This window comes from Bufo gargarizans, chromosome 8 (assembly GCF_014858855.1).
Source record: "Bufo gargarizans isolate SCDJY-AF-19 chromosome 8, ASM1485885v1, whole genome shotgun sequence".
Lineage (NCBI taxonomy): Eukaryota > Metazoa > Chordata > Amphibia > Anura > Bufonidae > Bufo > Bufo gargarizans.
The window spans coordinates 100,941,196-100,956,304 of NC_058087.1; the positions used below are offsets into that span (position 1 = coordinate 100,941,196).

A 15,109-nucleotide genomic window follows, 5' to 3' on the forward strand; every position below is an offset into this window, starting at 1 on the left:
TTGACTTTCAATGGGTCCGTGGAAAAATCGGAAAATGCACCGTTTTGCAGCCGAGGCCGTGATCCGTGTATCCTGTCCGTCAAAAAAATATGACCTGTCCTATTTTTTTGACGGACAACGGTTCACGGACCCATTCAAGTCAATGGGTCCGTGAAAGAACACGGATGCACACAAGATTGGCATCCGTGTCCGTGATCCGTGGCCGTAGGTTGCTTTCATACAGACGGATCCGAAGATCCGTCTGCATAAAAGCTTTTTCTGATCTAAGTTTTCACTCCGTGAAAACTCATTTCCGACAGTATATTCTAACACAGAAGCGTTCCCATGGTGATGGGGACGCTTCTAGTTAGAATACACTGCAAACTTGGTACAAGACTGCCCCCTGCTGCCTGGCAGCACCCGATCTCTTACAGGGGGATATGATAGCACAATTAACCCCTTCAGGTGCGGCATCATATCCCCCTGTAAGAGATCAGGGCTGCCAGGCAGCAGGGGGCAGACCCCCCCCCCTCCCCAGTTTGAATATGGTTGGTGGCACAGTGTGCCCCCACCATCGCCCCCCCTCCCTCCCTCTATTGTATTAAATCGTTGGTGGCACAGTGTGCCCCCACCATCGCCCCCCCTCCCTCCCTCTATTGTATTAAATCGTTGGTGGCACAGTGTGCCAACCACCATCGGCCCCCCTCCCTCCCTCTATTGTATTAAATCGTTGGTGGCACAGTGTGCCAAACACCATCGCCCCCCCCCTCTATAGCAGTAACATTGGTGGCAGTGTGCGGTCTCAACAGTAGAAGATTCATACTTACCTGCTTCTTGCTGCTGCGATGTCTGTGTCCGGCCGGGAGCTCCTCCTACTGGTAAGTGACAGTTCTTTAGCAATGCGCCGCACAGATCTTTCACTTACCAGTAGGAGGAGCTCCCGGCCGGACACAGACGTCGCAGCAGCAAGAAGCAGGTAAGTATGAATCTTCTACTGTTGAGACCGCGCACTGCCACCAATGTTACTGCTATAGAGAGGGGGGGGGCGATGGTGGTTGGCACACTGTGCCACTAACGATTTAATACAATAGAGGGAGGGAGGGGGGCCGATGGTGGTTGGCACACTGTGCCACCAACGATTTAATACAATAGAGGGAGGGAGGGGGGCCGATGGTGGTTGGCACACTGTGCCACCAACGATTTAATACAATAGAGGGAGGGAGGGGGGGGGCACACTGTGCCACCAACGATATTCAAACTGGGGAGGGGGGGGGCTGCCCCCTGCTGCCTGGCAGCCCTTATCTCTTATAGGGGAATATGATAGTACAATTAACCCCTTTAGGTGCCGCACTTAAAGGGGTTAATTGTGCTATCATATCCCCCAGTAAGAGATCGGGTGCTGCCAGGCAGCAGGGGGCAGTCTTGTACAAAGTTTGTAGTGTATTCTAACCTGAAGCGTCCCCATCACCATGGGAACGCCTCTGTGTTAGAATATACTGTCGGATTTGAGGTTCACGAAGTAGCTCATATCCGACAGTATATTCTAACATAGAGGCGTTCCCATGGTGATGGGGACGCTTCAAGTTAAAATATACCATCGGATTGGAGAAAACTCCAATCCGATGGTATAAAAGAACTCCAGACTTTACATTGAAAGTCAATGGGGACGGATCCGTTTGAAATGGCACCATATTGTGTCAACATCAAACGGATCCGTCCCCATTGACTTGCATTGTAATTCAGGACGGATCCGTTTGGCTCCGCACGGCCAGGCGGACGCCAAAACGACTTTTTTTTCATGTCCGTGGATCCTCCAAAAATCAAGGAAGACCCACGGATGAAAAAACGGTCACGGATCACGGACCCACGGACCCCGTTTTTGCGGGCCGTGAAAAAAAACTGTCGTGTGCATGAGGCCTAATACTGAGGATAAATGGGAGAGCTTCAACTCCACATTGAGTAATTGCACTAGAAAATGTATTCATTTAGGCAACAAGTATAAACGGCTAAAATTAAATCCCCCATGGCTTATAGCTACTGTAAAAGGGGAAATAAATCACAAAAAGGCATTTAAAAAATACAAATCTGAGGGGTCAGCTGTAGCCTTTGAAGTTTACAAAGGGCTTAATAAAATCTGTAAAAAGGAGTTAAAATTTGCAAAAATACTAAATGAACAGCAGGAAGCAAAAGAAAGCAAAACAAATCCCCAAAAATTATTTAATTGTATAAATGCTAAAAAATCAAGGTCCAAGAAGGTTGGTCTCCTAAATAATGGCAAAGGGAGGGGGGATAGTCACTGAAGATAAGGAAAAGGCAGAGTTACTAAATGTGTTTTTTACCTCTGTATATACAAAATAATAGAAAGGAGCTGATATCTGTGGTGCTAGAGCTGTTAGTACATCCAGTAATATACTCAATTGGCTAACTATAGGTATGGTCCAAGCTAAGTTAAATGAGGTAAAGGTGAACAAGGCTCCGGGTCCAGATGGATTGCACTCAAGAGTTCTTAAAGAGATCAGTTCAGTCATTGCTGTGCCCCTGTTTATAATTTCTTAAGATTCTCTAGGTACCGGTACAGTGTGAAGTCATTGGCGCAAGTTAAATGTGGTGCCCATATTCAAAAAAGGATCATGGTCCTCCACAGGTATCTATAGACCAGTTAGTTTAACTTCTGTAGTGGGAAAAATGTTGGAAGGACTCTTAAGGGACTATATACTGGAGTATGTGACTGTAAATAATATTATAAGTGATAACCAACATGGATTTACCAAGGACACAAGTTATCTGACTAACCTGATTTGTTTTTATGAGGAGGTGAGTAGAAGCCTGGACAGAGGGGTGGCTGTGGATGTAGTGTTTCTGGATTTTGCAAAGGCTTTTGATACTGTCCCTCATAGACGTTTTTATAGTTAAAGTAAGGTCTATAGGCTTGAAAAGTATAGTTTGTAATTGGATTGAAAACTGGCTGAAGAACTGTCCAGAAAGTTGTGGTCAATGAGTCCTATTCAGAATGGTCCAGGTTGATAAGTCGTGTACCCAAAGGTTCAGTGCTAGGCCCCCTGTTTCATTTATTTATTAATAATATTGAGGACAGGATTAATAGCACTATTTCTATTTTTGCAGATAACACTAAGCTATGTAGTACTGTACAGTCTATGGAAGATGTCCATAAAATACAAGCAGACTTGAATACTCTGAGTGATTGGGCATCAACTTGGCAAATGTGGTTCAATGTGGATAAATGTAAAGTTATGCATCTTGGTAGTAATAATCTCCGTGCTCCATATGTCATAGGTGATGTAACACTGGGAGAGTCACTTATAGAGAAGGATTTGGGTGTCCTTGTGGATGGTAGATTAAATAACAGCATACAATGTCAATCAGCTGCTTTTAAGGCCACCAGAATATTGTCATGCATTAAACGAAGCATGGACTCATGGGGTAGGGATGTAATACTACCACTTTACAAAGCGTTGGTGCGGCCTCATCTGGAATATGCAGTTCAGTTCTGGGCACCAGTACATAGAAAGAACGCTTGGCAGCTGGAAAAGTACAAATGAGAGCGACTAAACTGATAAGGGGCATAGTGGGTCTTAGTTATGAAGAAAGATTAACATAAATAAATGTATTTAGTCTTGAGAAGAGATGTCTAAGGAGGGGGGGGGACATGATTAACCTATACAAATATATAAATGGGCTGTACAAAAAATACAGTGAAAAACTGTTCCATATCAAATGCCTTCAAAAGACAAGGGGGCACTGCCACCGACGGAGAAGAAAAGTACAGTCTCCAGTACAAATGATCAGATAATCACATTTTCAAGTCCACTAAGGGGAATAAAATTATATAAAAAATGTTTTTAACCCCTTAGTGACCAGCCTGTTTTGGGCCTTACTGACCAAGCGTTTTTCTTCCTTTTTTCAACGTCGCATTCCAAGAGCTATAACTTTTTATTTTTCCATCTATATAGCTTTATGAGGGCTTGCTTTTTGCAGGACAGGTTGTAGATTTTAATGGCGCTATTTTGGTGTACACATAACTTTCTTATTAACTTTTATTAACTCTTTCTCTTTGGGCTGTGCGACGGCTCATATGCAAGCCAGCCTAAGGCCCCTTAGTGACCGCTGTAGAAAGGCGTATGGGTGGTCACTAAGGGGTTAAACATATAAAAAATACAAAAAAATTAAATCGCCCAAATCACCCACCATTTTTACACATAAAAAAAAAAATATATATATATATATATATATATATATATATATATATATACACACAGTCCTGATCAAAAGTTTAAAACCACTTGAAAAATTGCAAAAAATCATATTTAGCATGGCTGGATCTTAACAAGGTTCTAAGTAGAGCTTGAACATGCAACAAGAAGAAATGAGAGTGAGACAAAATATTTTTTGAGCATTCAATTTAATGAAAACAATAAACTGAAACAGGCTGTTTTTCAGCTGATCAAAAGTTTAGGACCACATGCCTTTAAAAGGCCAAATCTGTGCAAAGATGTGGATTCATTGTCATTTTCTGTCAGGTAGCCACATATTGTGATGGCAAAGGCACAAAAACTCTCCCTTTTTGAACGTGGTTGGGTTGTTGAACTGCATAAGCAGGGTTTCTCACAGCTCGCCATCGCTGCTGAGGTGGGATGCAGTAAGACAGTCATTTGGAATTTCTTAAATTCTTAAATGACCCTGAGGGTTATAGAACAAAAAAGTCAAGTGGGAGACCCCAAAAAATTTCTTTAGCACTGAGCCGGAGGATCCAATTGGCTGTCCGTCAAGACACTAGACAATCCTCAACCCAAATTAAGGCCCTTACTGGTGCTGACTGCAGCCTCATAACCAGACAGCATTTGAGACTGAAGGGCTTAAAAAACAAAAAACGTCTTTAAAGACCATGTCTCCTTGAACGCTACAGAATTGCGGTTTTGGACTATGCAATTGAGCACCAAACATGGGACATTCAAAGGTGGAAGAAAGTTTTATTCTCTGATGAGAAAAAAATTTAACCTTGATGGTCCTGATGGTTTCCAACGTTACTGGCATGACAAGCAGATCCCACCTGAGATGTTTTCTACGCGCCACAGTGGAGGGGGTGCCATAATGGTCTGGGGTGCTTTTTCCTTCAGTGGAACAATGGAGCTTCACGAAGTGCTGGGGCGTCAAACGGCCGCTGGCTATTTCCAGATGTTGCAGAGAGCATTCCTCATGACTGAGGGCCCTCGTCTGTGTGGTAACGACTGGGTTTTTCAACAGGACAACGCTACAGTACACAATGCCCGCAGGACAAGGGACTTCTTGCAGGAGGATAGCATCACTCTTTTGGCCCATCCTGCGTGTTCCCCTGATCTAAATCCAATTGAGAACCTTTGGGGATGGATGGCAAGGGAAGTTTACAAAAATGGACAACAGTTCCAGACAGTAGATGCGGCCGTCTTCACCACTTGGAGAAATGTTCCCACTCACCTCATGGAAACGCTTGCATCAAGCATGCCAAAACAAATTTTTGAAGTGATAAACAATAACGGCGGAGCTACTCATTACTGAGTTCATGTTTGGAAGTTGGATTTCTGTTTTGGGGGGGTTTAGTTTTTTTTGGGAGGTGTGGTCCTAAACTTTTGATCAGCTGAAAAACAACCTGTTTCAGTATATTAGTTGTTTTTATTAAATTGAATGCTCAAAAAATGTTTTGTCTCATTCTCATTTCTTCTTGTTGCATGTTAAAGATCAACTTGGAACCTTGTTAAGATCCAGCCATGCTAAATATGATTCTTTGCCATTTTTCAAGTGGTCTTAAAGTTTTGATCAGGACTGTATCATATTGATGTGTCTGAAAATGCCAAAACAATTAAAATCTAAAATACTTATCGGGTGTGGTGGACGACATAATGGAAATAAATGAAAATATAAAAATTTTCTGGTCATGCCCCCATTCCTTTTTATAGCCTTAATTGTGTACTCTACTAACATTGTGGCCTTATTCCTCAGGTCAGTATGATTGCAGAAATACTAAATATAAACTGTAAACTGTATTTACCATAGTTTTTATTTTATATATATATATATGTATGTATTTTTTTTTAAACACTTTGTTTTTGAATCTCCATTCGTCATGTTGAAGGGGTTGTCTCACCTCATCAAATGGCCCTTATACTGCTTAAAACATTAATACAAGTGACTTATTAATGTAATCCATTCGTCCAAATTGCCTCTTTGTCGGTGTTTATTCTATTTTTCCACCCCATTATAGATTGCTCATTGTCAGGGGTTATGACCACCACTGCAATGTAGCCGGAATATTGGGAGCGCGCATAGGCACTGTCAGTAGCCATAGAGCTGTTGTACATCGCTATTTCACTGATTAGCAGTGCCAACCGAGGAATGCACTCGTAGAAGCAAACTGTGCTAGGATGACAACATCACCTCTTGCCTGTGCGAGCAAGTTTTCCATCAATCAAACTCCTAGCCAATGCCCCCATACACGCCAGGAAGTTCAGAACTGGTGAGCAGTGGCAGTCCTGTACTTGCAACGTGAGACAACCCCTTTAAGGCTGACAGGTGAGCTGAAAGATGCTATTTATAAGGGCAATCCATCACAACTATTCATCAAAAATATCCAGATGAGATTAGTGTGACAAATGGCTGATGGATGGCATCCGTTGGATATGTACATTTTTCTTTCTCGTTTTACACAGTTCAAGATGTGTCAAGTTAAGGAAAAGTTAATGTATGACACATCTGTATCAAGATCTATTACACAATTAATTTTTCTAGTCAACGTGGTCATGCATTGATACATTGATGCATTGTGCTTTTGTATTTCAAACACTGGAGCATGATATAATAATCTGCTGCTATCACAGTCTATCACAGTGCATGCTGATATGATATATAGAAGCTATCATCTGGTCACACAGTTGGCAGATTGAGAGTTTGTATTCATTCTACTGCACCTCAAGCGGCTTGGTATGTATGATCCCGTTTAGTATCTAATGGAAACAACACAGGACGCAGTGATGCAGGTAATATCAGCCCATGCATTGTGTCACAGTATGACTGTCAAGTAATTGTGATCATGGTCTCATTGATTGGTTTATTTATAACTAGAGATGAGCGAACTTCTGTTTTAAGTTCGGCGTCTAAAGTTCGGCTTCCGGTTAGCGGAGAATCCCGATCTGGAACCGGATATGGATTCCGACTTCCGTTGTGGTCCGTGGTAGCGGAATCAATAATGGCCGATTATTGATTCCGCTACCACGGACCACAACGGAAGTCGGAATCCATATCCGGTTCCAGATCGGGATTCTCCGCTAACCGGAAGCCGAACTTTAGACGCCGAACTTAAAACAGAAGTTCGCTCATCTCTATTTATAACCCCTCTATTCCAAACTCAGCATTTCATGACTATATGGTGCATGTAATATTAGTTCCTGCACTGTTGCATAGTATGAATGCTAAGGGACTGTGACTAATGTTGTTTCTATCTGTTGGTTACAACTCCGCCGAATTGTTTTGCCATAAACTCTGTATCTTAGGAGTACATGTGTGTACCAGTGGGTCAGTTTTTGTGCGTTTTGCCCCTATATCTATGCGCTGTTAGTTCATTAAGAGCCGCACACTTTTTCTGTATTGACCCATTCAGGTATTGTCCCCTGATGAACCCTCTGTTGCATTAAGAGGGGGAAACGTGTTGGGTCCTGTGAAATCTCTAGGCTAAGCAGCTGTGGAGGGAAAGTTTAGGGATAGTTATTCCCTGTATCCCAGTTTCTCAGGCCTTCATTTATCGTTGATAGCTTTCTACGCACCAATAGGATGCTTGATCCAAGTTGTCATTTTTTTTTTTGTGATTATAAATAAAAGTTACGTTTTAGGTCCTTGCTCTCAGTGATACATTATATACATTAGCAAGGATCAATTGCCAATATACCTTCAGTGATTACTATGATATATAGGACACTTATGCTGTATTCAGCTATTACTTAAAGGGATATCTGAGATGCAGCTGCCACTTCCAGGATCACATGCTGTACATTCAGCTACAAGCCTGGGATTACAACCTACAGCACAAGTGTTAGTCTAAATCTCTTGATAGCGTTTTAGCGAGAGATTCAGACTCATGCATGCGCTGCAGGTTGTAATCCCAGGCTGGGATCATGTGCTAAGCTGAATGTATAGTATGTGATCCTGGAAGTGGCGGCCGCAGCAACATTTCAAATAACTCCTTTAAATATGCCAATAGACCTAACCATAAATGTTACAACCAATTTGCCTAAAATATACATTATTTGACTTGAATATGAATTTAAAGCTATTAAGTATAAGTATAGAGCACACACTAAATAATGGTAGAGTGTTATGGGAACAGGCAGTTTAGGATGTGAGTAGCAATGTCAATAAATACATTTGTTGGGTGAGGAGAGCTGTATTGCATAGATTAAATTAAATTCAATTAGTTAAGAGTTGTCTGACCTTCCAAAAAAACTGTTTACCACAAAGAAAAATACCATGTCACCTTTTGAAAGCACCCTGTTCCAGCACTGAGGCTCCTATTCCCACTTCTGGAATTCATGTTTTGTCTGTGGTCATGTTGATTGCTGCAGCCATTCACTGGCTTCAGTGGTGACATGTCCCTGATTGGCATGTGACTGCACAGGCTCAAAATATATTTTTTTTTTTTTTCAGGGGGGGGAGTTTTGGGGGGAGGAGGTCGAATCATGGAATGGGGACATTCAATCCCTTTAAAATGTGAACTGCAAAAGACAGTGCTTCATATTTATGGGTCTTCATACTCACATGTGGACCAGGAGATCCAGACAGGCCTTGTGGACCAGGAGATCCAGCATCACCCTTTTGACCAGGCTCTCCAGGTTCTCCTTTTACCCCAGGTTGTCCATCAGGTCCCTAAAATTAAATGAAAAATAAAAAATGCATATTTCTGCACTGACAGATTCACTGTACAGATTTACTTTGGACTGGAAAGGGATTAATCTTTAAATATTACCAATCTTCATTCACTGATGTAGCTATCTGTAAGGCTATCTACTATAAGTGGTAATAGGATGAAGAGCTCATAAAATTCAATCAATAATTGGATTGAGAAATGGGCATCTTCTTTTCTTCATGGAGTCTATAATATCATGTCAATATTTTGTATGTTTTTATTTTGCTCTTGAACTTTGACGGGTGCTGAATTTCTTTAAAAGGACCAGCCCTGTGCGGAGACTAACTGGAAGTACTCTATAGTATGGACTTATTGGTAATGCTTCATGGGAAACTAATATGCAAAGAGGTATCTTGCAAGAAAGAGAACCATCTCGCTAGCACCACCTATTGGAAGTGGCCCCCCCTAGGTCATGATCTGACTTTCCAACAAACCTTGGGATTTGACAAGGGGATATAGACAAGCCAGATAGCCATCTGTAGACAGCTATTTTGGGGTGCTTGTCCCTCATCAGTATAGAGTAGGATTCTGGTTGGTGCAGTGCAATATCTTGGAAGTGGTTTAGGCAGGGGAGATTCAGCACCCTGCTTTTGCATGTTCTTGAACTCTAAATCAGAAAATTAATTTCAACTTTGGAACTGCAAATGTTACCATTGTATTAATTTAGAAATAGAATAAACTACAAAAGTATTTATAACTGGTAAAATTCAGTCTTTTTATAGTACATGAAAACTGTGAAAGAATCATGGAAACAAATAGGCGACACATTATAATTTAAAATTATTAGTGTTAACAACAGTTCCTGAAAAAGAGCATACCGGAGGTCCAGCAAAGCCAACAGGACCTGTGGGGCCATTTTCACCTCTAGAACCCTGAAAGAAAAGAAAAAAAAATTGATCATAACAGTTCACCTTTGTTTAAGACTTACATAAGTGATTGTTCATGTTGTAATGTCAAAGAATGTTAAGATTTGTGAAAAAAGATAATGTAAAAAGTATATATTATGAAGCAATGTCAAATAATATAATGGACAATGCATAAAATTTGACAAACTGGAACCTTGTGAGCCACATTAATAGTCATTGAAGGAAAAGTCATAGGAATTACTCACAGGTGTTCCACGTGATCCAGCTGGTCCCATTACACCTCTTGGTCCTGGTTCACCCTAGAAAAAGAATGTAATACTGTATATCATATCTGTGGTTAAAAACTGATAGTATGACGCTATTAAATCACATATTTACCTTTTCACCTGCTGGACCTGCTGCACCTGCTGGACCAAGAGGTCCTGGAAGACCCTTTAAGAAACATATTTAATGTTTGAAATAATTGACAATATGTGTCCACATTTACTAATTTCAGTGCACCTAGATACTGTCAGAAACTACACCAAATGTAGTTCAACCTGGTGCATTTTTATTTACTTTGGCACATCTAGTTTTTGAGGAATCCTCTCCACCTAGCTTATAAAGGAGAGTGGCTTACCATAAAATGGGTGAGATTGTGAGAAAGGGGGCATGTGCAACTTTAGCACCAAAATTGCTCTACAATTCTAGTACAAAATTTTCTCTCAAACGAAGCAAACCAATAGTTGGCATAGAGTTAGACAAAAGTGCCTAGCCCTGCATCAAATATATCATTCAGTCTGAGGAACTGTGACAAATCTGCTGAATGTCTAGACAGCTTGTCTAAAGGGGTACAATTTGTATTCTCTGACCTGTTAGAATGGTACATAATGCAATCTGTAATGAATGTAATCTTCTTACCAGTGACTGTATTTCTGAGTTATCCCCTCCCTTCTGCTTCTGATCTATGTCATGTGACCAGCAATCAGACTTTCCAAATAACACAGCATCTTATGTGTGGACGGGAAGTCAGTTTCTCTATGTATTTCTATGGGAGCCTCAATGTCAGTCTCATAGGAATGAACAGAGAAGTAACTGACTTCCGGTTCTGTGTCAGTTGGAGTTCAGAGAGTTGGTCACATGACACAGCTAAAAATTAGAAGAGAAGGCATAGCTCACAAATACAGTCACTGATGAGAAGATTACATTCACTATAGATTCCATCATGTACCTTTCTAACAGGCCAGAGAATAAACATTTTTGCAGAGTTCTTTAAGTTTACAGAATCTATATCTATATTAGTAAATCTGCCCTTTGGAATAAAAAAAAAAAAGTGTCAACCAGTGTGACCCCATTACGTCAGGGACGTCTGAGTTCTCACGCTAGCTAGGATAAACTTGAATTTGGCAATGTGGCTCAGACAATAACCCACAAATGTTCTGACATCTGGAGTATTAACATTAGCAGTCTCCTGCTCTTAATTCAATTAATTGTATTACTGTAATATAAACAAATATTATCTTTGTAACTTTATATATGAGTACACATAGAGACTCGATAATATATCTTCTGTATATATATATATTAATTTTCAATCATGCAGGGACGCCAGATACATGCGGTCGCACTGAACCACCAATGGTAAGCTATTTTAATCAAACAATATTCGAATTTGATACAGCTGTAGTTCGAACAACTGCAGACGATTTTTTAACCCCTAAGTCACCAGCAAGAGCACTTTAGCACTAAGACACGGGTCTACAAATCTATTTTTATAAATATGTGATACGAATGATATGCATTCACTGTATTTATGAACCCTTCACTGTATGAGTTATTTGTTTTTTAATCTATTTATGCACTTTTGTACTGAGAATATTTATAATGCTTCTGATGTCATGTAATCATGCGTTATATCTATCATGTGTTCAATTATCCACTTAATTTGATTTGATTTGTTTGCACTTTTCGCATTTGGGTATACTGTATATACCCAGTTTCAACACTATTGCATTGCTTGACAAAGGCTTCATTGAGTAGGCCGAAACGTTGCCTGGGAAATAAATTTGGGTCATCACCCCCTCACGAGAATTTGAAGTGCTGCCTCGTTCTTTGAGGAGTTGCACTTCCCTGAGGAGTTGCACCCTATTCACGCCGTCTGACTGTGCTGCTGCTCTATCTGTGTTGTTGTTAATTATTAATCAATTATATTTTAAAAGAAGAACGGGAAATAATCAGAATTGGGCATATGGTATCTGTTCCCTCTCTGTAACATGTCCCTACAACTAAGCACTTTCAGACCATTAACAGATTGTAAATGTCTTAGTGGTCTGAGTCTGCCAGATGGGAGCTACTCAGCCCTCCTCAAGTGACTGATCATCAATTCCTTGATTGCAATTTATCATGTGTACTGTATGTATATGCTTCAATATGTGATAAACATGTACTCACTCTTGCACCATCATTACCAGCAGTTCCTTCAGAACCCTTTTCACCTATACCTCCCTGAAATAAAAATAAAACAAAAAAACCTATATTGCATTTTATTACATTATATTTGTTTAGTTTAAGAAGCAATAGAAAAAAATTACTTACCCTGTCACCTTTTGGACCTGGTGTTCCAGCGATGCCCCTTTCTCCAGGCATACCTTGAAGACCAGGAGGTCCAACATCACCAGGGGTGCCAGGTGGACCAGGATTTCCCTATGGTCATAACCATATATTAGATAAAAACTTGGAAAATGTATATGAACAGTTTTAAAAACAAATTGTGAGATATTTTGTAGGTGAAAATATGGATTGTACGCAACAAAGCTCTAAAATATGTACTAAAATTGTAATGGACTGTCAAATACAATGACAGTCATGCATTTATATTTTTAATCTCAGTGATTAAAGAAATATGGACATGATCAAATTATGGCTACTTTCACACTCACGTTTGGTGCGGATCCGTCATGGATCTGCACAGACGGATCTGTTCAGATAATACAACTGTCTGCATCCGTTCAGAGCGGATCCGTTTGTATTATTTTTAACATAGCCAAGATGAATCCTTTTTGAACACCATTGGAAGTCAATGGAAGACGGATCAGTTTTCTATTGTGCCAGATTGTGTCATAAAGAACTGATCTGTCCCCATTGACTTACATTGTGTGTCAGAACGGATCCGTTTGGCTCAGTTTCGTCAGATGAACACCAAAACGCTGTAAGCAGCTTTTTGGTGCCAGCCTCCAAAGCAGAATGGAGACAGAACGAAGGCAAACGGAGGCATTCTGAGCGGATCCTTTTCCATTCAGAATGCATTAGGGCAAAACTGATCCCTTTTGGACCGCTTGTGAGAGCCCTGAACAGATCTCACAAACAGAAACCAAAACACCAGTGTGAAAGTAGCCTAACTTTTTATAACTAGGCTTATTTTTTAATGTTAGCCCTTTGATTTTTTTTTATTATATTAAAAACATCATCATAATCAAGTAAATCATGCAAAAGGTCATAATTATTGAAGTAGTATATATTTTTTTCCTATATTTCTCTTGCACAAAGTGAAATAAGACTAACTCACCTTTGGTCCATCAGGTCCATGACCACCAGCCATACCCTTTTCACCAGGTAGTCCTGAAGCTCCAGGTTCTCCTCTTTCACCAGGATTACCACGCTCTCCCTGTTACAAAACAAATGCCTTATTTTGTTTGCTCCAACAAAAAAGGAATACCACTTTACTGCAATACAAGGATTTACATATAAATATAATTCCTACCCTTGGACCAAGTGGGCCTGCAGCTCCAGAATCTCCAGGTACGCCCTGTTTAAGATATAAAATTTATAATAAGTATTTCTACAATTATTTACATCACTGAAAATTACCATCCAAAATAGCACTAAATATATTTAACTTTTTTTTTGTACATATTTGAAGTGCTTATTATACAATGATATAATGCATAAGAACAAACTTACTTCATCTCCTGGCTTCCCTGTTTCTCCAGGAGGCCCAGGTGGACCTGGTAAACCCTGTAATGTATAGAAAACATTATACTATACAGTTAACATGTTTTTATCTTTTTTTAAAACTGCACAGATACAGTACCAGTCAGAAGGTTTCTTGTTTTTGTTTTTCTACATTGTAAATTCATACAGTCAGAAGGCATGAAAATGATGCAAGGACACATGTGGAATTAAGTAGTAGACACAAAAAAAATGTTAAACACACCAGAATATGTTTTAGATTTTAGATTATTCAAAGTAGCCCTCTTTTGCTTTGATGACAACTTTGCACACTCTTGGCATTCTCTGTCAGCTCCATCAGATGTCCCCTAGAATGATTTTACAATGGTCTTGTAGCAGTTTCCAGAGGTGTTGAGCACTTGGCTGCTTTTCCTTTACTTTGTAGTTAAACTCATCCCAAACGCGTTACGGGTGATTTTAGCAGCCATGTCATCAGACGCTGCACTCTTCTTGGTCAAATAGCCCTTACATAACCTGGAGGTGTATTCAGGTCATTGACCTATTGAAAAACGAATTATCCCACTAAGCACAAACCAATTAGGATGGCATGTTGCGCCAGAATGCTGTGGTGGACATGCTAGATAAGTGTGCCTTGAATTTTGAATAAATCACCAACAGTATCATCCGTAAAGTACCTTTATATCATCAAACCTCCTCCTCCATGCTTCATGATGGAAACCACACATGTTGAAACTATCCGCTCACCTTTTTGCGGTTGGAACAAAAAATCTCAAATTGTGACTCATCAGACAAAAGTACAGATTTTCACTTCTTCTCTTGTTGTTTCTCAGTAGCAGCTTCTTTGCAGCCATTTGATCATAAATGCCTATTTCTTGCAGTCTTCTCTGAACATATGATGTTGACATATGTCTGGTACTTGATTTCTGTAAAGCATTTACAGTATGTAGGCTCTAATTTGAAATGCCACTGATTTGCTGTTTCTAAGGCTGGTAACTCTAATAAACATATTCTCTGCAGCAGGGGTAACTCTTGGTCTTTCTTTTCTTGTGGTTGTCCTCATGAGAGCTAGTTCCATCATAGCATTTGATAGTTTTCATGACTGCATTTGCTGACACTTTCAAAAAACTGCAAGACTTTTTTTTCAGTCTAAAATAATGGATCAGAAAGGACAGAAAAATAACGGCGATGTGAACTCAGCCTTAGTTTAATGGTTCTTGCCATAATGTGAATTGGAACAGAAATAGAATAGGGCTAAACTAAAACTGTGTACCAACCCTCCCTCTGCACAATATAACTGTTGGTTTCAAAGTTGGGCAGAGAAGTGGCAGATGAGGTTTAACACTGACAAATATAAGGTTATACACATGGG

General features: G+C 40.1%; 1 protein-coding gene across 1 annotated transcript in view; it reads right to left on the reverse strand.

Moving 5' to 3' along the window:
* Window positions 1-15,109, reverse strand: part of COL5A2 (collagen type V alpha 2 chain) — a 260,308-nt gene that overhangs the window by 64,472 nt on the left and 180,727 nt on the right. Inside the window, exons 31-39 of the mRNA XM_044302642.1 lie at window positions 13,732-13,785; window positions 13,532-13,576; window positions 13,337-13,435; window positions 12,367-12,474; window positions 12,223-12,276; window positions 10,171-10,224; window positions 10,038-10,091; window positions 9,745-9,798; window positions 8,779-8,886 (exon numbers count right to left, since the gene is read on the reverse strand). Coding sequence (XP_044158577.1) covers window positions 8,779-8,886; window positions 9,745-9,798; window positions 10,038-10,091; window positions 10,171-10,224; window positions 12,223-12,276; window positions 12,367-12,474; window positions 13,337-13,435; window positions 13,532-13,576; window positions 13,732-13,785 — 630 coding nt within the window. The remainder of the gene's footprint in view (window positions 1-8,778; window positions 8,887-9,744; window positions 9,799-10,037; window positions 10,092-10,170; window positions 10,225-12,222; window positions 12,277-12,366; window positions 12,475-13,336; window positions 13,436-13,531; window positions 13,577-13,731; window positions 13,786-15,109) is intronic.